The sequence below is a fragment of the Rissa tridactyla genome, chromosome 3, assembly GCF_028500815.1.
Source record: "Rissa tridactyla isolate bRisTri1 chromosome 3, bRisTri1.patW.cur.20221130, whole genome shotgun sequence".
Classification (NCBI taxonomy): Eukaryota; Metazoa; Chordata; class Aves; order Charadriiformes; family Laridae; genus Rissa; species Rissa tridactyla.
In genome coordinates this window covers 19,880,929-19,906,467 of record NC_071468.1, presented here as the reverse complement: position 1 = coordinate 19,906,467, position 25,539 = coordinate 19,880,929, and the positions used below count along the sequence as shown (strand labels likewise).

Below are 25,539 nucleotides of genomic sequence, written 5' to 3'. Positions count from 1 at the left end.
ATTGTGATTGAGCTATGTGGGAATTCTTAGTTAGTCTTTATTATAGGCTTAACCACAGCACTCAGTACTTCTTGTAGGCCTAAATCTTATGCCAAAGGATTAAGTGTGATTTTAAGTCTAACTGCAGTTATCCAGTCCTCAGCCGTAGTCTATAGTTCAGATTTTACTCCATTTTAAGGATGGTGATTAGTCTTTGGAAGCATCACTTAAGCTTTGATGATCTTCAGATACTCTCCCGCAGTTTTCAAAAGCTGTATTTTATGTCCTTCTCCTGTCTTCTCATAGCAACTTAGCAGAGGTGCTGGAGTCTCTGCTGTGGCCTGTTCAATTTCTGCAGTTTAACTTTGCCAAGCAGTGCTAGAAGATGCTTTCCCAGCATGCGATCAAATGACCAATGTGGAAGGACTATTGGTTTTTGCAACTAGACCCTAAGATGTGTTAATGTTAGTATACCCCAAGTTTTATTATGGAAACTGGTTACGGAAGTAACTTGCGTTAATGTTAGCAGATAAACTGTGCCTCACTTTTGTCTCTCAAAAGAATTTTGGTAATTTTTATTTTGGTGTTCCTCGTAAGAGGGATTGGTGCTACATGTTGCTGCAGAATTGAGTAGGCTAATGGTGCTTGTCTTCCTTTTCTCTCTTGAGTTCTCTCAAGTCCTAGACCCCCAAGCATAGCAAAAACCGTAATAGAAAACTTGTCCTATGGAGAAACGTAGAGAAACTGACTAAACCCAATGAAGACAGAATAAAGGGTTGTTGCAAGTCTGCTTTTGTAACTGAGACAGAGCTTGAAATTTTTAGTTTATTGCTGTTACTGTGCTTGTTTTCAAGCTTTATTTTCAAAAACCCTTCATATAAGCTTAGTATTAACTCAATATGCGTGCTAATAAGATTATTGCTGTACTAAGCTGTCTTCTGCTGATGAATGTAGCTTTTGTTACCTAAAGGAACAAAATAACTTGAATAGAAGAGTAAGTATAAAGAAAACAAAAATTAGCTCCAAAGTTAAAAATAGGAGTGGTTACGTTCCCTTGTTTCTGAAGATTAAACACAGCTTTTAAGTGCTGCTGAGGAACAAACCCTATTTCCTGTCATCATGCTGTTAATTAGTCCATGCATTTCAAAAAAACATAACTTTGCTCTTATTCTGGAAATGAACACATGAAAGATGGTCCCAGCTCTCTGTTCCTCTCCTGTCTTCAGGTGCACTCATGGAACCTAGTAAATCAAATTAAGGAGGAGATCAGGGTGTGAATTTGTGGAGACACCATGGATGTGCAAAAACCTTACATCATCTAAATGCAGGGCAGCAGGCAGGACCATTGCCTTTGCAGGCAGTGGTATTTTATGCTGCCTTAAAATTGTTTAATCACAGAATGTGCTCTATGAAAGTGGTAACAACTAAGTGCAGGTGTTCCTGCAGGTCGTGAGAATAGGTGATAAATAATAGTTCTGCGATGCAGTGCTTCCGCCTTTGTATGCGAAGCTCATGCCTCTGCACTAGTGGCCAGGTTTGACAATGAATTATTAATTTATTTTGGAAGGGAACTCTGGAGATCATCTGGTCCAGCTCACCTTACTGAAGGTAGTTTGAAGTTAAAGCCAGCTCTTTCATCCCTTTATTTTGCACGGTCTTCAATAGCATACATGCAAGGTGTCTGCTGGTAATACTTGTCTAATGCTTACCTGCAACAGTCAGTCTTCTGTAAAAGTAAAACTTAGACTTATCCTGTGTAATTCCAGAACATGTTTTTAAGTTTCAGTAAATCTGGAGCATGCTGAAACCGACTGGTAACTGAATTCCTTGAATAATTTTGAACAACTGAGTTTTTGAGTTATTCTGCCCTGGGAGTATTGACTGGACACAAGTATATGCTGTGTTCAAAGACATGTTATTTGTGCTTTTCTCAAAATGCATTTATTCCAGTAGACAGTGAGCCAACATTGATAAACCTCTATGAAACTATTCTTTATGGTGGCAGTGAGCAACAGGTAGACTTCCCACCTCTGCCTCTCCCACCTGACAGTTTTCAATTGGTGATGCTAGCCATTTGGTGCTAATGTGGATGGGGCTTAACCATATGGTCTCGCTCTCACTTTCTCTCACAGTGTTGAAAAATGTTGTCCTGTCTGCACTAGCAGCTAACTGATCTGAACCCATTGTTGACAGCCACCATCATCAACAGGTCATTTTCCCTCTGCGAGTGTGGCTTTTGATTATGTATCGTAAATCCAAGTGGAAGTGCGGTTACAATCTCACGGTTCTTGGACATGGTGAGTTTACTTCTACACAGTTGTTCTAAGAGAACAGACTTTTCTACTTGCACCTGAACTTCTCCTATCTGAAAAATTTGACGAGAAAATTCAGTTACTACTTCTAGAATTCCCTCAAAACAGACCTTTCATTTACCGCTAAGATTTTGATTGATATTAGTTGCGAGAAGTACAAGTGTAGAGCAATACAAACTATTAGTATTGTCTTGCTGTTACTGTCCATAATGGTATTCTTTAAACTTTTTCTTTTTTTAAAGCAGAGAGCAAATGCTCTAAGTTGTTCATTGGACAGCATCTCTCTACAGCAACTACCTCTAGCTGTTATAAAACTGCAGATTATGTTAGAGAGGTGGCTGCTAAGCTGTACCAAATTGTACTTTGATGTGCCCTAGTGTTGGATTTCTACTGGAGGTTGTTTCCAGAGGCTCTGAGGTGAAATAATATTTACTGCCTGCTGAGAGTGATGCCTTCTCATCTCCCTGGTCTGTGCACGCACAGACCTTCCTTTCCCAGATCCTAGTTGTGCAGCCTCGCACCCTTCTTTTCTCCAGACCTGCTGACCAGAGTTTGTCCATGAGCTGACTTTCCTCACTAACCCAAGAGAAACAAATTTAATAACAGGTGTTTTCTAAGAGGTTCAGGGAGCTGTGTCTTAAGTTTCATCATTAGACTGACTGTATACCCTTCTGATGTGGTAGGCTGAAAATTCTTGCATTGCTTTCTGTAGGTTTGTCTGTGAATATATCTGTGGCTTGTTCTTTTTCCTTAGTCCTCTGGTTTGAGGACAACAGCTGCTGCCTCCTCTCGCTGTTACTTGCATCAAAGTAATAATGTGGTGTTGTGAGAAGATAACTTTTCTTTGCTTGGACCAGTTTTCATACCAAGTTAATGCTAGTGAAATTAAAAGTACAACCTCAAGTACAATGGGTGTGATTAATAGTGAGAAGACTTCTGGCATTGTAACTTTGAAAATTCTTAGTTTTATTTTACATCTCAAGGGACTGGAGCAAATAGGCATGAGATGCTAATCATAATAATGTTTTTCATGATCAAAGATACCAGTACTTCAACAGCTGCTATTTTTGTTTAAACCGACAAAGTCCTAAAACTGGTTATGAGCAGTCAGTATTGGTGGTTAGCAGCCCAAAAACATTTTAAGTATAGAAAACTCCACTTCATTATTTATTTCACGTGAGTTTGCTGACTTGGATTCATGCTGTATATTTCTTTTTTTTTTTCCACTGTGCCTCTGGGTTTTCTGTGAAGTTTCAATAGTGAGTGGATTCTTATTTCAAAGTTACTTAACTCTGACAGTGCATTTCAAGGTGAAGCTCAACAGATAGTACAGTATGGTCTGGAGCTTTAATAATAGTGTAGCTGCTAGAGCTTTGGTTTATCAATTTGAGAGTCTCGTCTGTTAGGAAGAAGTTTCTACTGAATGAAATATGGTGGGTCAGAGAGGACTTACCATGTTCAAGTACTCGTGTATAAGCCAAAATACTTGCAACAAGCTCCTATTAAGAGCGTCATTCCTGAGGAGTTGTGGAACACAGTTGAAGCTGGTGGCTTCAGAAGCCAGAAGGTATCTGGCACTTGAGTGCTTCATCTCTTCAGACAAACAGTACGCAACTTAAATACTATAACTGACACTGAGCATTGTCTCTGACAGCACTGCAATTATTCTGAATGTCTGGGGCTTATCCAAAATCAGAGTGGTGAATTAAATTACACATCCAGCCCAGATCTTCTCTAGTACAGTCTTGCTTAGGTAGGCTGATAGCGATCTTGCTTATGCTGGTTAATTCAGTTGGCTTCAATGCAGTTGAATCCTTACTTGCACCTGCATAACGAGACTCAGGTATCAGGTTTGGTGAGGTGACCTGGTAGATGAACAAAATCAGAATTTGGACTTTAGTTTCTTTTCCTTGCTAAGTATGCTTTTACTTTTCTTTTTTTTTTTTTTTTGCACAGTGCACCTATAAACAAAGCCCTGCTGCTCAATACAATTGATCATCTGTTAAACAGATGAGCTACAAACTTCAGTTTTATTTTTTTTAAACATTGTGAAGGCTTAATATAATAATAAAAAGAGAGAGAGAACTCAGTCTGCTGCTACATTACTGTGCCAGGAAATAATCCTTCCTCCCTGACCAGTTCCTTAGCTGTTCCAGCCATGGTATGATGTAGTTTTATTTTATTAACAATGGCTTTATTTAGATTATCCTTTAAACTAATGGTTTTGGCACACTTTAAAGAGACACTTAAGGAAGAGGATCTTGTTGCAGTATTCCACTCTGGGCTAAACTTACAGGCTGCAAGTATATATGTATTTAATTTAATTAGGGATTCTTCATTTGTACCACAGCAAAAACCATCTTTGAAGCATGTTGAGTTTGCAAGCAGTTATCCAAAAGGCTGAAGCTTTGTCAAAGGATGCAGTCTTTTGCAGGCTGGAGCTGTTTTAGATTACTCTGTGCATTTCTGGTTGGATTGCATCTAATTAACAAAAAGCTTTTCTTGTGATCTTGGATTTCAGTTGGCTGCCACTTCACTGGGAATTTTGATTGTAATATTTCAGTGCCCCTTTGTGTTAGGTTCTCTGCTGTCTTTGCTTGACTTTTGTATTCTGGACCTTTATTTCTGCAGGTAAAGACAAGTTTTGCTGCTTCCGTGTATAAAGCTAAAACACTATTGCTTTGGGGGGAGAGGTTGCAGCCTTTCTTTTTCTCTTTATCCAATTTTTAATTTTTAGGCAGACTTCTATATCAAAAGCTAAAGAATAAGCACCATGCTGTAACTTTTGGGAAACTCAGGTATTAAAATCTGTTAATAAAAAATTGGTTAGTAATGTGTGAGGATGTTGGGATGGAAATCACATTAATTGCGATTGTATTAACGTATTAACATTGTGCGGAGTGGGGGAGGGTGACCTGAAAAGACAGGTCTAGATATAAAAAAGAGCCTGGTAATTCCTAATGCACCCCTTAATGTTAGACTTGTTCCTGTTCTTAAAAGAAGGACCTAGGACAAGTACAAACCCAGTTATTCCCAGAGGTGGACTTTTTCAAATCCCAGTCCAGCAAATAGGAGCATGCTTAGTTTTAATGCTAGAAACAGTAAAAAAATAGCTGTCCAGCAAAACTAGGAATGTGCAGTTATTCCCAGGAGTGGTGCTTTGCTCCACAGGCGCTGCGCTATGGAGCTCAGCTCTAACCCACGGTTCTTGTTGGGCCAGTTTTGAGACTGAAACTTTGAACAGTTGCACTCCTGCACTTTCTGTCCTTCTCTTAAGGATTTTTTAAAAATTGAATCATTCTTCTAACCAAGAAAAAAGCTTCAGTCAGCTTCGAAGTGGTTACTAAAATTAAAATGCTTCACCTCAGAAACCAATAAAATTATTGGAGCTGATACACTCCCATTCTTGTTGGTCTGGTAGTGCTCTATAGTGTTGATAGCATTTGAGTTTTTTGCTGCCACTGATCTCCCATCTTTTTGTCCTAGCAGTCATGTTTACAGAATAAGTACTATTATAGAGAGGCTAAAGGAGGATGCGCTTGCGACAGCGCTGTATTTGTGTAGTTCAGAGTTTATTTTGGAGACACAGAGTTCACACACTTCCATCAGTGGAAGGCTAAAAGTACAGAGTGACTTCAGAGTTTTCAAAAGAGTTTAAGTACAACAGTGGCTGCAAAGCCACAGAAAGTCTTTGTTTTCCTTTATGTTTACAGAATATATATTACTTCTACAGCTGGTGTTGAAGTTGCTGAAGTGAGACTGAGCATGCTTGAATATTTTTTGAAAGTCTAGATAAAAATCCTGCAGAGTTGCATGGAGGTAGACCATGCTGCTAAAGCGGCAGCTTGCCTATTAGTTGTCTCAGCCTGACAAACTGATAGCCTTTGTCCCCTTGCCTAACTCATTCTGATTGTTTGGTGTCAAACTGGCTACCCTGACTTTGCAGTATTGGTAGTTCTAATACTTAGTACGTCTGTTTTGTAGTTAATTGCTTGAATGGTCTTGCTTAAATGTTTTCTTTACTTTGAATTTGCATTGGTCCAGGAGCTTGAACATGGTTGGGCATCTCTGCTGAGTCTGGGTAGTAACTTCTTAACATGTGCCAACTCAGTTGCCTGTGACTGTGTGTACCCTCTGCTGCAGTCTGGCATTCTTCTGCTCCGCAAATGAGGACCCCTTAAGCAGGAGAGTAACTAATGACAGGTAGCAAGTTGAATGTGAGCAGGACTTCCACAAACCTTTATGAATGCACGTGAATGAGGCACCGCTCCACTTAGTATGAGCAGCTGTTAGTCATTTGGAGGGATGTTCATAAATGATGTCAGTCTTGAGAGGGCCAAGCTACCCCTAAAAACTTGCAAAGATTACTTCTGAAGAGCCAGATTTCTTGGAATGAATCACTCTGCGCTGAACAGCTGACTAAAAAAGGGCAAGTGAAACAGCTCCTCCATACCAGATTATAACTGTTAACTTTGCTATACTAGAAAAACAGGACTTAAGGTTTCCATGGTAAGCAGAGGTACACTTGAAGTTACCCTGGTATCTGAAGTGCATGCACACTGTGGGTTAAAGTGGAAGCTTCTTTCTCAAGAGGCAGAAAAGAAGAAGTCTGTATTATATTAACCAGTCACTTTGGTTAATAAATAAGTGCATGCTGTAAATCATGTGAAATTGATTTTAGAACTGTGTAAAGTACAGTACTACTGTGTTCTGAATCGTCTGGTACTGTTTAAAAATTACTAGGTCATGGTACTGTCAAAACTGTGACTTTTTGTGGCTGTATGCTCTTTTCTGTATATTTGCCCAACGGTGTTTCCTATTTCCTGAATGAAAAAAATTTTTTTGAGAGAAAATGAATAATTCTTTACTGCCGAAAGCCTGCCTCTCAATACTTATGGGTACAAAGTGCAAAGCCAAGGTAACAGCTAAAGTGAGTTTGTGAGTGTTAAGGTACTTTTGCATTTATCTTTGCATGTCAGAAATGCCTGAAATGGGAGAGAGATGTAGATTTTTTTCATGTGTGTCCTGATTTAAATCTAGTCCAATCTGTAACTGCTCAGCTGCATTTGGTTTTGAGGCTTCTTCAGGTAACTTTGAAATATAGTATCCACAGAGAATCGGTCCTAGCCAGGATACAGCTTTAAGCATGTGTGTTTTTCAGAAGAAAAAAATATTGAGCTATTTTGCTTGAGAATATTATGTGGGAAGTAAGCAAACCTGCATTGGATGATGAGAAATACGCTGAACTTGCGTCCTCAAACCTCAGTTTTAGGATTCTTATCCATTTCTAGGCCAAATCTTGAAGGTTTGCATTCAGACAGAATTCTGTTGAGTTTGGATCAAGGAAGAACATAATTTTTTTTGTCTTCAGGAGCGCTTTCCCCACTAGTGCAATTACTAAGAGTCAAATTGCTGTCTGTCTGGTATAGTTTCATTGGGGTTAGTGACTTGAGTTAACGTCATTGAAAAAGCAAGGGCAGTCCATGAAACTCCTGGCTGAACGTGTTAATGCTGTCTAGCAATGGGTGCACGCTTTGACTATTGCTGGAAGAGTGCTCTGCCACAGTGACCGTCGGTATCCCTGTACTCTACTTTTGTCTTTGTATGCTAGATTTTTGTATGATTCTGCTTTCCTCAGTGACATACTGTGAGAGGACAAAAAGCAATGCAGATTCTAGAGAGCATGGTTAGTTTAAAAAACAAACATGCCACTATCTTGGTACAAAAATACTTGTTGGTGTTTTTCAAAAATGTATCACATGACTAACATGCTTGGAAGTATTTTTCTACCAGAGTTCCTCTGGTCGTAGCTGAAGACTGAACTAACTTAAAGTTGCCATATTCAGCTAGATACCTTGACTTACTTGAAGGTAACATTTTTCTGTATAAATAGCAAACTGAAAACTTGAAACTAGTGACACTGTAAGTCAAATAAACATAACAATTTTCTTAGCTCTTAATAAAAGCTGGACCATACAGTCAAACTGAAGTCCCATGGGTCTCTATAGAAGTAGCACACCTCCATCTCCATGCTTGAGATACTCTATCATTGGCTTTTTTTTTTTTTGTGAGAATATATTTGGCACAATAATGCCAAATGTCATATGTGACAAGAGCCAAGAGTACCTACCAGTTCTCTCCTTCTACCTGGAAACAAGAAACTGGATTCCTTTCTCAACCAAGGAGTAAAATTTAGGATGGCATCCCTAGCACTGAATTCTTACTAGTCTTTGAGAATGACCTTTTAGTTGTTAGGTGTTAGTGCCCACATAGAGGTAAAGGAAAAGTGCAACTGCCTGTTTATTTTTATAAGCAGCAAACCTCTTATCCAAATTGGATTAGAAGTGTAGGAAGTAAAGTATTGCTCCTCTCTAGAAGTGTTAAATCATGCACCGCCTATGGGATTATAAAGGAAAGAAAAAGGTATTATTGAATAGCATGGGATTTTTTTTTTTTCTCTGAGTGGTAACAAACTAGGAACAGGTAAGTGACACGGAGGTGGAGGAGATATTTGAACTTTGTCCTGTTTGAATTGCTGTCTGTCAGAGGTGACTAACCTGGAAACTTACATTGTGCAAAAAGTTAGTTTGTGTTTATGTATAAATACAAGTTGTATTAGCATAAAATCTAGTCAACTTTACTCATTAAGAGATGGCTTTTAATGTATTTGGAGATATATCAATATACCTCTATTAGAAACCTATCGCATATGCAAAGTAATCAATTCTTGTTCTCCTACATTGTTTTTGAAGGTAACCTTTGTTCTGTACCTGAGCTTGTACAACATTATTTAAAATATTACTAAAAAAGACATGCTTGAATGTCAGAAATATAGGAAATTGAGGTACCAGCCATTTATGCGTGGCTGTAATATATCCTATCCGGCCACTATAAAAAACTGACACTTGGCTTGCAGAGAGTAGGCAGACTTCTGACAGCTATCCAGAGGTATGTAGGTCATATGCTTTTATATGTAAATGCTGGAGGTGATATGTTTAGAAGGGGCCAGGTTTTGTACCTTATATAAAAAGCTGCCCAAAGTTTGAAGTTAGGAGGAGGAGGAATATAGTAAGATGGTACATTTATTAGCGGTGACTTACAAAATATTCAGGTATGAACTACAGACTTGGGATATTCACATGCAGAGGTGAGGAGAGCTGTGTGGAGGTTATCCAGCACTTTTTTTTTTTACTGGAATTGCAGGTGAGCTACACTCAAAATGGTGAATATCAAGAGTGTACCAACACCATGGTGAGGAATTCAGGATAAAGCAGAGAGAAACCCTATTGGATAAACTTGGCTTTTGTGCTTCACCACCTCTCTGAGGGGAAAGAGTACTTGCCTTATTTTAAGATATCCATTTGTGTGATGTAGGAGTTTGAATAGAAACTGTACTGAATAGTCTTTAAACTTTGTCCCTCTTAGGATATTCTTTTTTACCTTTAATGTGAGTGTGGGGAGTCATCCAGTTATAGCTGAATTTCTATAACTGAATACATTCTGTCCTTTTTTTGCTAATCTATGTGAAATGTTTTGCATCACTGAAAGTGAGGCAAATGTGTGTTAGTACTTCTAGCGACTGTCTGTCTTAACTTTCCCTGAAGAAGCCCGTGGTCAAACCATCTAGCTTTGTGGGAATGAAAACTTTCAGGTAGTGCAGGTTCAGCTAGTTCTGCTAGAAGGTACCTTAAAAGTTTTGCAAGCAGGAAAACTACATCTTGGAAATGAATTCAAATTGGGCCTCCCTTTCTTCATTTAGGGGAAACCGTAATACCTGAAGCTCAGTGAATCTGAGTTCTGCTGTTCAAAGGATGCAGAACTACAGCTAAAAAGTTCTTTGAGGAAGTGCTTGTGCATAGCCTAGGTTAATTGAACTTGCAGATACGGTATTTGGCTTGCAGAGTTTTCAAGATCCAGAAATGTTCCTGGAGAACTTAAAAAAAATAAATAAATAAATAAAATTTTTCACAACAGTTTCCAGGTACCTGAGAAACTCAAGTTGACTGTCTTGGAAAGAAGCCTGGTGCAATTACATCTGCGTGTTTCGGACTTAGCAGATGGCTTACATCAGTTTGACCTTTTGGGAAACAAATGTGTTTTCTTCAGAATGATGCCTTACCTATCATCCTATCAGTCTTGGATTTTTAGGAATCCAGCATGTCTGATGCTTCAGGTTGTTCTTGTTCAGCCAGGTGAAGGATCATCTTAAGAGCAGCTCAGTTCCCAAATGCCTTATTTTGGCAATGACTGCTGTGAATAGAGCTCTGTGGTGTCAGTGCTGAACTGCTTATTGGGACACATTTCTGTTGAGAAGCTTGCTGTAAAACACAGGGCATGCTGTGGGGCTCACCCTTTCAAGTGTTTAATCAGCCCAAACAATCTTTGGTGTGGCTGCAGCAAGCTCTCTGCAGTAATTTTTGCCAATTGTTTTATTTTAAGCAAATGTTGAACCAAACAGTCATAGGAAGGCTGTGAACAAACATGAAGCTCCAGACTGGTCTGAAAGACTGCTTGTCATCTGCAGTTCTCCAGCATTTGGTACACCTTTCCTATTTCCTGAGGGAATGCATGTCTTGATGCCATTTCATACATAAAGCTCCCAGTCTCTTGCAGTAATAGCTTGAGAGCTGGGAAGCCAACTCCTGCTTTGCGCAGGAGGTTGGACTGAATGACCTCCTGAATTGCCCTATGAAGTTCCTTATGAAGAAAGGAATTGACTCAGCCTCTTAGAAGCATATAAGCACATAAAAGTCAGTAGTCCAGCAGTCCTGTAGGTATTTCTTTATTCCTGCCTGAAATTCCTTCAGCTCCTATTAAGGTTAACTATGAAATATGTTCTTGGTGGAAGGATGAGGAATCTTGCATGCATTTTTGTTTATGAAGTCTCTGCCCTATAGGAAGTTGAAAGTACTGAGTCAGTACAGTGCTGAAAGCCATGGGTGCCTACTAAAGCAGAGGTTAAGCTGAAGACAAAGGAACAATTGTTTTTCAGTCTGCAGGGTGGGGATATGCATTGATGGTAACTGTGCTGTCCTAGAGTCGAAGGGCTAGGACGTCCCTGGTGCACCTGAAGAGCAGGCACACAAAGATCTAAGGGTGGAATAGGGCTTCATAGAAATGCTCATTAGGTTTGTCTGATGGCAAAGGATGACTCGTGTCACAGGAAATGCTTCTCTGCAGCGTTGATGATTTGTTGCCTGTCTGTAACTAGGCTACTGCAGCTTCAGCGAGGAATTGCTCCACAGTTGCCTAAGGATCACCATGGTTGTTGGATGACAGGCATTTTAGAGTTGGCAGATCCCTTTGAAGGAGCATTTGCTGTGCCTTAAGAACTTGAGATTCTACTTAGATCTCTCTTACTCAACTGTCCTACAAATCTAATGAGCCTCTCCCACCTCTGCCAGAAGTGCTCAGTGTGGAAGAGTTTATAAAGTATCGTCTACCCTTCGTGTTGCGGCAGCTTGAGATGCAGCAAAGCATTCTCTGAAAGCTGTAGCTATAACAATGGACCTTTGTTTGCTTGGCGCTTACAAGAATTTTCTTATTTCTTGCCACAAGGCACCACACAGTAGTGCAAGGGATTAGGTCATTTCCTTCCCTCCTCCTCTTCCTGCAGATTATTTGATTAACATTTCTATTGTATACTCTAATTACCATGTTCTTGGCTTCAGGCTGCTTTTCGCCCTCCATAACCTCCTTAAAACACTGTAGTATGACTTTATTAACTGTATAACATGGAAACTCCTTGCACAGAGATTACATGTGACATAACACAATGAAAGATTAATGGGGCTGGCAAGTCAGTAATCTTCCCTCCTTTCTTCTTCACTCATGCACCTGGGGTTAGACTTCTGGGAACCCTCTAACAGCATTCACGCTTTCCAACACATTAAATATTTTTGGGGTTTTTGGACATCATTGGCTTTGATCAGAGTTCAGCCACTGACTTTGTGGGAAACAGAGTTAAGGTGGGGTATAGTGCAAGTTCAGCCTTCCGTATTGGGTGTACAAATATACTTTCCCCTTGGGAACACTGTAGATCCTATTCTTACATGGTTTTGCTCTCTTTTCTCAGTGTTTCCTTGGGTGTCCTTTCCTCTGTACCCTGCATGAGACAATTTCAAGCACTCATCCTGTGTGGGGTTTTTATCCTGCTGCCTGTTTTGTTAAATAAAATTATAAACAGAAACATGTTTAAAATGGCCATCTTGAAATTTAGCAGTAATATACTGATCAGGTTAAGTCTAGTATGAAGAGTTTGCTGCTTGGGCTTCTTGGCTGTCTGCACGCTGGGGGACATAGCATTGCACTTTGCCCATATCTGCAAGGCTGTCTTTTTAACTGATATAGCTAGAAATTCATTCCTCTTCAAAGCTCATTTTGAATGTCAATGTGAAATCACGCAATTATATCAAACTGTACAGCATCTGCTTGTGAGTCAGATAGAAGAACATGACGATACAGCCCTTTATTTCTTTAACAACTTCAAGGAAAGAACCTCCCCTGCAGTTAAGCATCACTTCATGAAATTAGCAGTGATATCTTGGGCTACAGATTTCATTGTTTTAGTCTGGCACGGTCGGCAGTATCTCTGCTCCAGAAAAAAAATCAGTTAGCTTGCCTAGTGACAGTGTGCTTCCAGTCCTCAAGGCAGAGCACGGTTCTTGTGTGGAGTGGAAATCATTAAACCCTCCTCTTAATAAAAGTTAGGGACAATGCTGACATGGGAACAGATGAGTAGAGCATGGCTGTGAGTAAACAAGGGCAGGGAAACAAAGTAGTTCACATTCTGCAGGGTGAGGTTCAGAGGCAGCCACAGCAGTGTGGGTAGGGGCAAAACAAACCTTCAAAAAACCTGCTTTAAGATGGGGACAGTGAGCTCTGAAAAGGACATTATGTGGTGTATTTGCCTGGTAGCAGAAGACTATGCTCTAGAATACTGTGGGTCACTAATAGGAAGGCAGGTGGGGTGCAGAGATAAGGATTGTTATCTGTGGCAGGCTGGGTTGGGCAGTAGAAGGTATTTCTACCTCATTCTGTAACTTCATAGGTGTCTGCAGCATAAAGTAATCCACAGGCTTATTAACCTGGACTCTGAACAGTGGCATCTGTAAGAGGAGAAAATAAAGGAGCTCTAGAAGCAAATTAGTCTTAAGATTTTCAGACTAAATGCTTCTGAAACAGTACAACTCAAGTGTTACGGCCTGTGAGAGAAAAGTAATGCCTGTGAGAGAAAAGTAATGCGTAGAAGTGGTCATACCAAAGTGACTTATCACTGCAGTTAAATACCTGAATACAGAGCACCTTTTGTGCTCTTGTGGCCGTATCTGTGTGTTAAGTGATACTAATACAGGCCTGATAATGTTTTGTGGTTTGTTTGTTGTTTTTTCTTAAAAAAAAAAAAACCCAAACAACAAACCAACACAAAACAAACCCAAACCCACAAAACCAAACCCTTAGCCCTGTTTAAAGCTGCCAACCTTGCATAGGCCAGGATGAAATATAAAACATATGAAGGTGGTGGGGGAGGTGGGATTAGGTGACGCTTCCACCACAGTGAATGGCACCATTTTAAGGTTCTGCAAGCTACCAGCGGAAAAGCTGGAGTCATGTGCCAGTAGAGTGAGGCTCTTGAATTTTTGGCAGGGAGGAGGGCTCAACTTTAATCTCAAGATGCGGCTTGATGAGTCTCTAGCTTTACTGATGAGGTTGATTCAGAAGGTTCCTATCCCCTCACTTGCATTGGTGTAGTGGGTTTACAGAATAACCCACAAACAGATTAGCAAAATGATTTGGGTTAAAACACTTGGGGCTTCTGTGTTGCGTTTCGGTTTTTCCTAAGATCGTCACCAGCTCAGCAATCTGACAGCTATGATAATGACCATGCTGTCTGAGATCAGTACTCAGTGGCAGGTCCTCTTTGGTGGCCAGAAGCAGAAGCCTGGAGAATGGGAACAAGGGAGCACCTGTACATCGATGCTTCTCCAGGTACTTCTCAGTGTTCAGCACCTGGGGCTCAATCACTTCTGTGGAGCAGAGTGGTATCTTTGTGCATAGTAATCTATGATAGGAGCCAGGGGGCGAACTGTCTTTGAGCCTATGTACAGTTTTATTATCCAGAATATCCTAAGGCAAGGAATTCTGCAGCTGAGTTTTTCGGGTAGGTGACAAGATCATGTAACCGCACGGCCTTACAAGTATTGCTTAGGGGAAGGTTGGCTGTAGAGTACAGGTCAAGGAGAGAGAAAACAGGTATGTGTTTGCCTTGTTCTCAGCAGTGAAGCTGTCTTAGGTGGAGTTGCAACTTGTGCTGTGTTACCATACACCTAGAGCACAGGCCTTATGAGGAGCAGCTGAGGGAACTGGGGTTGTTCAGCCTGGAGAAAAGGAGGCTGAGGGGAGACATTATCACTCTCCACAACTACCTGAGAGGAGGCTGTAGCCAGGTAGGGGTTGGTCTCTCCTCCCAAGTAACAAGCGCTAAGACCAGAAGAAACAGCCCCAAGTTGTGCCGGGTAGGTTTAGATTGGATATTAGGAAAAATTTCTTCACTGAAAGGGTTATCAAGGATTAGAACAGGGTGCCCAGGGAAGTGTTTGAGTTGTCATCCCTGGAGGTATTTAAAAGATAGGTAGATGTGGTGCTGAGGGACGTGGTTTAGTGGTGGACTTGGCAGTGCTAGCTTAACGGTTGTACTCGATGATCTTAAAGGTCTCTTTCAACCTAAACGCTTCTGTGATTCTGTGGCATTATGAACAAAAAACTTGTTCAACAGTGCTTAGCTTTGACTGCTGCTGAGTAACGTGACTGCCATCCCCACCTTTGGTTCTGCTGGTACGACTACATGTTGTGCCATAAGCTGAACTGGGAAACAGATCCAGCTGTAAAAACAACTGAGCAGGTAAGCCAACTTTTTAAAGCATAGACAGATTAGGGAAACCAGTCCTTAAAGTGCTTGCAAAATTGAGGTGGCAAGCTGAAGAAGGAGCCGCAGAAACGGGAGGAATCTCCACCCGTAGAAGTTGAAGATGTCAACTGCCAGCCTGCATGTACATGGCTTGAGCCAGGGTAATGAGTCATGCACACCCTGGCCTGCTACAACTGTGACGTAAAACTTGATGTAAATGTTAAGCGACTGCCTCGTATTGTGCTTGCAGCAGCCTTGGAGAGTTTGCATGATCGATTCTGAGAGGTGGTGGTAACTTGGAAGCTGTGGTAACTGGATCACCATTTTATGGCTCAGACATTTCAGTTATCCCACCCACTGGCTTGATGCAGTGATTTCGATGTTAGTGAAATAAGAACTGAGCTCAGAATCTGGTCTGGCACGTGCAGATCTGCCTTTCTAAATGTGCATCCTATGAGAATGAGCTGTTCCAGCATCATTGGCCATGGGAGTCCAGTACAGGTGGCGTCTGCAGGTGTGTTGTGTGTCCAGTTCTACAGTGTTAGTGAAAACGGGGATAGCAATGCTTGAAAAGGTTCTGCTGGTTTAATTCTCACCGTATTAAGAAATCACTTTTTGCGTGGGAGGTGAGGAAAGCTAGCTGGGCTAATAAGTGATAATTTAAAAAAAAAAAGTATAGCATGCATGGGTACAGTTATGTAAGAGAAGCAGAGAAGGAAATAGATCAGCATTTCTCCAAGAACCTCATCCACAGAGCTGCTGGGGAATTGGGCAGCAGGATCCTTCTCAACACACCCTCTGCTTCCTTTTTTCCTTTTTGGGGTGGGAGATGGATGGATTTATGGAGGGGCGAGCGGGATGCGGGCTCTGCCTCCAGCCAATGGTGTGTGGCGTGGTGGTGTTTACCTAGCTGACGCAAGGCAGAGCCAGCCCCTCTTTAGTCAGAAGGAGCTACCCACAGCTTAAGTAAAAGCACACGGAGCAGAGGCACTCAGTCTAGTCTGGCAGTTGCTGGGGGTTTAAAGGAGTTGTTGGATTTCGGCTGGTTTTAAACAAGCTTGAAAGAGTGGGGTGGGTTTTTTTTTCCTTCTCTACTGCGTAGAAATACTGAAAGGACAAAAAGATACCGGTAAGTGCTCTGCATGCCATCTCATTTCCCTTCTAGTGTTGTATTGTTTTCAGTCTCTTTTCTAAAAGCCTCCTCATTGCAGTGTTTTTCAGTGAGAAGTTGAAAGATAGTTCAGTGATGTGGTCGGAAGGAAACCTGAGAACAGGCGGTGTTTCTGTGGGCTGCCCTTCCACCTAAAATCGGAAGAGACATTCAAAGTGCATAGTATAATAAATGCTTCTTGTTTGTAAGAAGTGCCAGTCACTTCTCATTTACAGGGTGCAGAGCAAAGATGCCTTGAAACTGTCACTGTTACCTAACAAAATCATACCAAGGAGAACGTCTCATACAGCCATTAACTATTTGTGTTGTCTAAACCAAAAGAAGGCTTTAAATGTACTTGTAACTCCTATTTTTGCAAGATGATATAGTATGCTATGTGAAAAGGCTTTAGTGTAATACAAACACCTATTTGGCAGATACTTTGGTACATAAAGCACCTCATCAGGAATCAGAGGCTCATAAAAAGCAAAATGGTAACGTTCAGATCTGTAGAACAAGAAGTCATTGTGATTTTCTGCAAGCGCGGGGTCCTTGGCTGTGTATTCTAGTTCAGGTGTATCAGACAGTAGATCTGCCTGGGCTCAGTCCTCAAAGCATAAAAAGCTCTATTTGTGTTGCGGCCCCTTTTAAAGTAAAATGCCTCTGTTTTGGTATAAATTCCTAATCTTTATATGGAAGATGTGCTTCTGTCACCGACTTGCAGTGAAAGTTGGGACTGCTTATTTTTAATGTAATACTGTGTAACTTGTCGAAGGCAGTAAAGAGGATCATTTTAAAAGATCCTGACTGCAAAGTTCTCTGTATTAGAACTGTCCTTTTGCCATGTACCAGTATTGTATAAAGCTTTTTGGTTTCCTGCTTGTACTTTCACAAGGACTCCCCAAAGATGGAAATAGGTAGTGCTATGGCTAATGAGCACTTAATGTTCTATTAGCATGCCTCTGTCATATTGTTTTATGGCTTCATACATTGCAGGTTATATAAATAATCTTCACTTGATAATCTGAGTATGAAATCAAAACTATCCCCTTTTAATAAAACATCCAGAGTGTGTAGTAACAGCCAAAGTGCAAGTAGAGCCAAAAGCTCATGTAGAAAGCTGCAAATTAATCTCTTTAAGTAGCTCGTGTGAATAACTTTCACAGGTGGCTCAGCTGATTGAGCAAGTCCAGCCTGCAGCGTTTGGAACCTCGTGCTGCAGGGGCGGTCAGCGGAGGAGCTTTGCCTCGTGCGAGGATGTGTGCTTCGTCACTGGTATATCTGAGAGCTGACGTGGAGGACATGGGTGGTAAGGGGGTGTAGACTGCATGTAAATGTAGTGGGTTAACTGGTGAAGAACTTTCTCGGCTAATTAAGGTTATAGATAATATTGCAGTGACAGCTTTAAAATAGACACCTTGTGCTAAAAGACAAATGTTTTCAGCTTCCCACACACAGTCTGAATTACATCATTTATAACCTGTAGGAGGCTATCGTGGTTTCCTCAGGGGAGGATCAGCTGTTACTTTTCGTAACTGAAAAAAATGCTGGATGATTTTATTTTTTTCCAGGGGAATATTTCAGAATTTATTTTTGTCAATTTGTCAAAGTGGATCGTTAGCAGTTACATAAATCTTCCAGGTTTAATATGCCCGGCCACATTCTCATCCCATCGACAGCAGTTCAGAATAACGGGACTGAAGTTCACGGAGGTCTGATTGAAATCAGGCCCCTGCACTTAGATGGGTTTTTTTCTGTCTTCTGAACAGGAATGCTATTTTTGAGCACTGTCATAAAGTACAGATTTTCATATAGGTGCCTAAAATAGAAGACTTGTTCTGAAACACTTGCCTTGTTCATTGAACAAGGATGCTTGTCCTCACAGTGCTGTTCCTGTCTTCCCTAAAATTGCTGAGAGCTGTTCAGACTCGCCTCTGAGGCTGAAACAGAACTTGAAGCAGGACACCTGGATGCCAAGCCGAGTGAACCTGCTGTTTCTTTGACTGGAAAAAGTTAGCTGTAGCCTTGGTGCAAAGCAGTAGGTTTGCTCTTGCATATCAAGTTGGTGCCTCTTTTGAAAGTGTCTACAAGCAACATGCCTTTTTTTTTTTTTGGTGTGCTGTGAGTCTTGCATGACTTGTTTCCAGGATAACCAGCCTACTAATGGCAGATGTCTGTGATAAAAAGATGCTTTCATTCTGTTTATGACAATGAAAAACTCCTCTATTGAGAATTTACAGATGTTCTCAAGGCATAGCAGCAGATAGTTGTTTGCATTGTTTCATGCTTGGTATCCTGTGCAGGAGAGACTACTTGCTCATTTCAGAGCTTGGCCTTGTCTTATTTTCAGTGCTTTCATATCATAAGACACTCTTGTGTGTATAGTTGGATGACTAAGCTTATTCAGAGGTTATAAAAGAAAAGGCAAACAGTATAGACTAAGGAAAGAATTAATAAGCCATACAAAAGCAAAAGGCTGCACTAATTTTCCATAGTCCCAAGGCTTATTCTTTTTTTTTTTCTTTTTCTTTTTGCTGCTGAACAACTCCCTTTTCTAGAAAGGAGAAAATTATCCTTGCTTGGAAAGGTAAAGTAGGGCTACTGATCAGATTGTGATAGTGCAATTTGAATACGTAACAGCTGCATCGCTATACCTTGCCTGTGCATCTGTAGTGAAGGATGCAAGCTGTAGACAGAATCTCGCTAATCTCAAAAGTGGAGTCTAAAACCTGCAGAACTTAAAGTTCCAGGTATGTGTGTAAAGGAAATGTGAGCTTGTTTTTAACTGGAAACTGAGGAAGTGTGAAAACTAGGGTTCATAAACACATACTGTTCTGCGCGCTCTTTTTACACAAGTGATTGCTTCAGTAAAAACTATTTTAATAAAAGCTACCAAAGAGATTGCTAGGAAAAACAGTTAAAGGAGAGTAACTTTCCACTGGTGATGTAACCATTGTGTAGAAGAAAGTCATTTATAGCATCATAAAATAGTTTGGGTTGGAATCTCAATCTGTGTCTCAGCTTTCAGAAACGTAGTGATGCAGGGAGCTGATTCCTTGTTGCTTGCACCAGTGTAGATCAGCAGTAATATCTTTGATATTGTTTGTGAAATCTGGCAACCTGGATTTGTATTCACACAAGAAGGCACTCTGCTGGGAATTACTTTGGGGTTTTTTTTTCACTTTTCTCTCATTACTTAGTGCCTCTTCCTTCTTCCATGCTTGGAAATAGCTTCATCTTGAGAGACTAGTATTCTGCATAGATCCTTTGTCTCTCACAGTGACTTTAACTTTGATATTCCGGACTTTTAAATCTGGAAGTCAAGATTTTGCCTTTGAAGGGATGAGACATAACCACAGAAGAGAATATGCAGCACTGAATTACTATGCACGTGCTCAGAGGAGTTTGGTTTCTCATCTTGCAGCTGCAAGATTGCCTATTGGAAACTGCAGTCCTAAAGAGCTTAAATGTGTAAATGGATGTTGGCAAACTTAGGTCTTACTTGTGTTTTGTCAGGTAACTGCACTATTCAATGTGAATTCTTTCTTTGAAGAGCAGACTGGGGTTTAAAATCCAAATAACGCTATAGACAGTAATATGTAAATCTCAGGAGGGTAAGGATAAAATTTTGTTTCATTGGTAATGGTATTGCTCATAACGTATGTCTAACAGATCAGAAGCGCATCTAAGGTGCATATTTCAGTTGCTTGATAAAATTGTGTTGGGCTTCCTAAAATTAATTGTATTCCTAGGACAATTTAGGTTGTGAGATTGTCTGGTCCCATCCCCCTACTCCAAGCTGGGCGTGCAAAGGGCTGGACTGTCTTAGGTCAGGTTGTTCAGGGCCATGTGCAGCTGAGGTTTGAATATCTCCAATAATGGAGATCCAACAGGCTCTCTGGATTATTTTTTTTTTCCCTAATAGCTAATCAGGATTTTCTGTGTTGCAACTTGTTTGTTGCCTCTTGTCCTGTTGCTGCACACCTGTGAGAAGGGCTGGATTATATTTTGTCCATATCCCCCCTGATTTAACACGGAATTGCTGAGGGAAGAGCTGGATATGAGAATTGCAAGGGTAGTAAATGGAGAACTACAAATAGGAAATAGTATAAAAATAAAAATGTCAGTAGACAAGCTGTCTTGGGCTTTATTTCTAAAAGCCAAAAAAATCCAGACCTTAGAATACGTAGACATAGAATATAAAGAAGATCATATTATAAAAATGGAAAAAATATCCAATTTTTTGCATCTGAATCAGCATATTTTTATTTTAATATACTCATTGACAGAGGACTCCTTTTTATACTGTGAAAGTGGGTTTTTATGCAGTATTTTAGAAAAGGGCTAGTCTGGCACTAGCTACAGTTGCTAGCAGCCTATAATGCTGGCTCTGTGTTTAGAAAATGATGGTAATTTATTACAAAGAGACTTTTATTCTAGTATTTTTAGCTCGCAGTCGAGTGTTTAATGAATCTCTGCTTGGGCTCATTGAATTTTTGTTCTCCCCTCCCCCTGCCTCGTTTTAACTGTTAAGGTACTGCTATTCTTGCTGCAATTCCAAAAGCTGCACTTGGTCTGCTAAATAGTGAACTTATTCACAAGGTGCTGTGCCTGAGCGCGAAAACGATCTGAAGACTTTCTGTAGAAGCCACCAAAGACTAGACATGTATGAGTCTCATGATCAGAAAAGGCAACCGAATGATTGAGGGTGGCTGGTAAGCTAAAGCTGATAGTTCAAAACTGACCAAAATATGTTATATCTCTAGGTGCCCCACTGAAAATGACATGTTCAGTGAAACCAGGCAGACTCTTAAACTCTTCGTCTATTCTTAAGAACAGTTTGAGTCTTCCTGGAGAATAATCTGCCTCCAGATTCAGAGTGTAGTGTTTGAACGTGACAGGAGACAGTACAATGATACGGCTTTTCCTTCTACAGAGATGTCATCAGAAATCTCTGGTTTGCTTTCTGCCATAGCAGTCTTTGCCTTCTGTGACTCAAGTGAATATGGAATGAGAAGGTTTGCAAGAAAGTGGGATTTCTGTTCCTAAAACAAATTTTAAATATTTTTTTGGTTTAGATGTCATCTCTTTCCTGTCCCGCGAAACAGTTGCACATGACAGTATTGTGCAAGTTACCTTCCACAAGCTTCCTCCTGGCTCCAGAGGAACCAGTGTTAAGAATAAAAATGCATTACTTGCTTATGAGTTCTTCCTGTTCCAGTTTCCTATTTTTGAGACTCAAAGGCACTAACTGGTACTCATTGTGGTTTTCCACTAACTGTGAATAGTTGTACTCGCCTCTTACTCCATCAAGTCATGCCTTTCCGAAACGGTTTTGTCTGCGTACAAGTTGCTTTACTCACAAAATCTATTATTATATTGTATAACACAGGGCTGTGCCCAAGTAGGGGTTTTCAGGTTTTGGTCACTTCCCTGTAGCAGAAGCAGAAATCTTGAGGTGAAAATTTGCTGCTACCAGCAAATCTGATTTGCAAAAATCTATGATTTTTGAAGAATGTAGAATGGGGTGGGATCTTGTAATTAACAACTTTTTCCCCATCACCATGGAAGGGTCTTGGAGGAGTTTTGGAGCGGTTGGGTTTTCAGAGCCTGCTTCAATGAAGCCTCCTCCACCAGTTGCCAGATATGCTGCTGCAAAATTAATGGTCATGGCAAAAAGCTAACTTGCCTGTGTTTTCCTCAAGCAGTGGGTTGCTTAATTGTATACTGGCACTACAGGGACGAGTTGTCTCTGTAACGTATTTAATTAGCCTTTCCTAACACTTTTAAGAAGACTCTTGTAGTATTCTAGGAATAAAAACTGGACAGGTTATTCTACAAGAGAAGGCTCATTATATAAATGAGTGGATCCTTCCTCTCAACTCAAGAGCACACCCTCCTGTAAGTTCTTAAATGCTTTATCCAGCTTTAAATGATCCGTAAGCCTGCTCTGTTTCAGGAGCAGCGATGTTATCCCACAGCACGTTAGACTCCTCTCCAGTGGGAGAACACTTGAGTTTTATTTGCAGACATCAAATTTTGCTTGGACTAGTCTTCAGGACCTCATTGGAAGAATATAATTAATCTTTGTTATTTCTGGGAACAAAATGAGTCTTCCTTTTTTTGGGTACAGTGCATCAGGAAGATCATACTGGGTGAGAAGTAGTATGTACATTGCACTGATTATTTTTTTAGGGTCTCTGAATTTTGTGTGTGCTTGATTTGAAGTTGCTGGCTTTTAGTAGCTGTGAAAGTGATGTGTGCAGCTCATAAACGTTCTGAGACACACTTAAAAAAATTGGGTTCAAATACTCCAGCCATGCCTTTGAAGATGTAGGAGCAAACTGTTTTACTAATGGTGGCTTTAGATTGCTAATTCTTGAACCGTCCTTAAGTCAAGTAAGAAGTGGGTTTCCATCATATGTGCTGGTCCCAAAATAAACTTGGCTGGATTTCTTTAAATGTGAAACAAAAATGTATTAAGGGGGCGGAGCTGAGTGTTAATGTTGGATGGTTTTCCTTGTATTAAGGTGTTCTAGTTAACTTCTTGCATTGCTGAAGTCTGTCACTTGGAACTGTTGGCCCTTCTTATACCTTCTGCTTAACTATCTCCAAAGAGGAGCTTACTGGCCACTTGTTCACTTAAATCTTCAGAGTCTTCTTTCACTTTTCATGTGTAATTACTTTTAATGAGACTCAGAAGCTGCGTCTGTGGCTGGGAGATGTATTTTTTAGCTTTCCATGAAATCGTTCACTTGGGTGAACAGAAGAGAAGCTATGCCAAACCTTTTCCTTGTGCTAATGGCAAAAGTTATTTTTAATGCTTGCTTTCCCACCTTCTCTAAGTGAATGGATTAGCTCTTTATTTTTAAACACCATAGTGTTGGGTGGATACTATTCAAATCTTTTTTTTACTCTGTCATGGTATTTACTAGTCCTATGCTATTTCCTAATGGGCGGTGCTGTACACTTCATAGCAGTATTTCTTCTGAGTTGTTAAACACCAATTCAAAGGACAACCATTATGTATTGTAGCAAAGAAATGTGAAGCCTTGCGTGTGAAATGCAATGACGAAGATGAAATGAGTTGTATGTGAGGAAAACTGAAGTGCAGGGGAGACACTGCTGAGGAGATCAATATACAAGTAGAAAATAGGTTAATCATTTGGGGAGGAGATTAAAACATTAGGAGCTGTTTTTAGAAGACAATATATAAGCAACTGTAATGCAAGAAGATTTTAAAATAAAGCAAAACAAGAAATGCTGAAGTTGATTAGTAGAAATACTTCATAGAAAGTATATTTATATCCTTATATCAATATAGAGATAAATACTTAAGACTTACACTCACTTAAGTAGAAATACTACAGAAAGGAGATCTGGCTATAGTATTAATGTCAGTAAACCATCCCTGTGGTGTCTTCAAAGGCATGTGGCTTCAGAGAATTGCTGGTGTGGTTCTCCAAGAGGGGTTGTGATGCCAGGAGGGAAGGAAGACCCCAGATGGCCATAGCAGACATGAAAATTGCCAACACTGTTAATGTTGTGAGGCTCTGTTTATCAAATGGGCCAATCTCTGATGTGTTATGGCTACTGGCATGATAGTTTAAGGTCACTTTTTTATAAGTTTTCTTTAAATTCTTAATTTTAGAATTTTAAAGGCAAAACCTCGGGTCCCGCCTACAACAGTAAGTATGCTCACCATCCCAGTTAACTTACCGCTACATGTGGGTCAGCAATCTAGAAATGCTTCTGAGCAAACTATACTGCTTTTCTCTCTCCTGTGCTGCTGTTGCTATTCCCGTGTGACAGAAGGGGACCATTGGATCAGTATATGGCACTTTCTGCTCCAGATAAATGATGGATACCATAAGGCTTGAACCAGGATAGCTGCCTAAACGAAATGCATGCTATGCAACAAAAATATATTGGTGTAACTGTCGTGTAGACAGGACACAGACACTTCATGGTAGTTTTGCGCAGATCAGGTTTATTACAGTGTGCTTGCACATCTAGCAGTGGGTCAGGACACCGTTGTAATGTTACACGTGTACTAACCACAAAGACAGTCTTGAGTTAATTTATTCCAAGCACTATGAAATCCACAGTATCCAGACTTGAGAGCAAAGGAGAAGTGATTTGGAAAGTAACGAGAAATGAAAGGAAAAAAGAAAGGTTTTAGTTTAGCCTCCTGGTTGTGTTCTGCAGGCATTGCAGCAAGTTTGGAGGATAGCAAGATGTCTTTGCATGTACTTGTGTGAAGCCCTCCCAAATATGTGGGGTAGCACATAAGAAGGCAATGAATGATCATGCTGAATTTTCAGATAGCACCGTGAGCTAACTGCAGGTGGGGATCAGCATATCCATGCTGAATAAGAAATGGGTAGATTGAGAAAAGATGTTGAAGGCCAAGCTTCTCTGTGAAGGAGCAAAGAAGACCAGGAGAGGGTAGAGATCAGGTCAGTAAAGGAATCTTTGCATCAGCTTCTGAACAAATGTGAGCAGGGTGTCAAGCACTGCTACATTGTCTTCTCTGTTGTTAGTACAGAAGATGGGCTAGATAAAATCTGCATGATGATGTTTTTCCAGCTAATATCTACGGTCTAGTTGAGGTAGAAGAAAATGGAGATACAGCTTTGTAGTTGTGATAAAAATTGATGATGGGATATAAGAAATGTTATGTGGGCCAAGATGAGTATTTGAACAGAAGGCAGAATGTTAACTATCAGTACTAACAAACTTAATAGTTTTTTGAGTTGGTTTGAAAACTTACTTGGAAGAACCAAGGGAATATTCTTACTCTGTTAAAGAAAGCCTCAAACAGGCTAGCTTCAGCTTTATTCTTTGAGTGCTCTGTTGGGAAGGTTTTCTCTACAGGAGATGGGTCAGGGATGGGTTGGGTAGGTCAGAGGTGTCTGGAAATGTTACTGATGAGAAGCTGTAAAAATACTAGTGTGAACTGTTCCTCAAAGCAGAAGTATAATGAAAAATTGCACTTTAGGACACTGTTCTCATAAAGAATTATGTGGAATTCCCTCAGAAAAATCTCCTTCAAGCAGCTGTTTGTATCACTTCTGTTGCTGGTTAAACATGAGAGATCATATTGCACACCCCAAACTTGTATGGTAGACCTGATATCAAATTGTCGTACAACTTCCTTCCATCTGCAAATCCAGAAATTTCGTGGAAAG

General features: G+C 40.4%; 1 protein-coding gene across 4 annotated transcripts in view; it reads left to right on the top strand.

Annotated features, from left to right (window-relative positions):
• PELI1 (pellino E3 ubiquitin protein ligase 1) overlaps window positions 1–25,539 on the top strand; it is a 44,732-nt gene that overhangs the window by 11,406 nt on the left and 7,787 nt on the right. Inside the window, exon 2 of one of the 4 annotated variants that reach the window (XM_054195184.1) lies at window positions 2,112–2,276. The exons of 1 other annotated variant lie outside the window; for it this stretch is intronic. In XM_054195184.1, coding sequence (XP_054051159.1) covers window positions 2,222–2,276 — 55 coding nt within the window. In that variant the 5' untranslated portion in view covers window positions 2,112–2,221. Of the gene's footprint in view, window positions 1–2,111; window positions 2,277–17,514; window positions 17,658–17,702; window positions 24,037–25,539 lie in introns of those variants that run through there. 2 more of the 4 variants (XM_054195185.1, XM_054195187.1) reach the window with 2 other exon arrangements.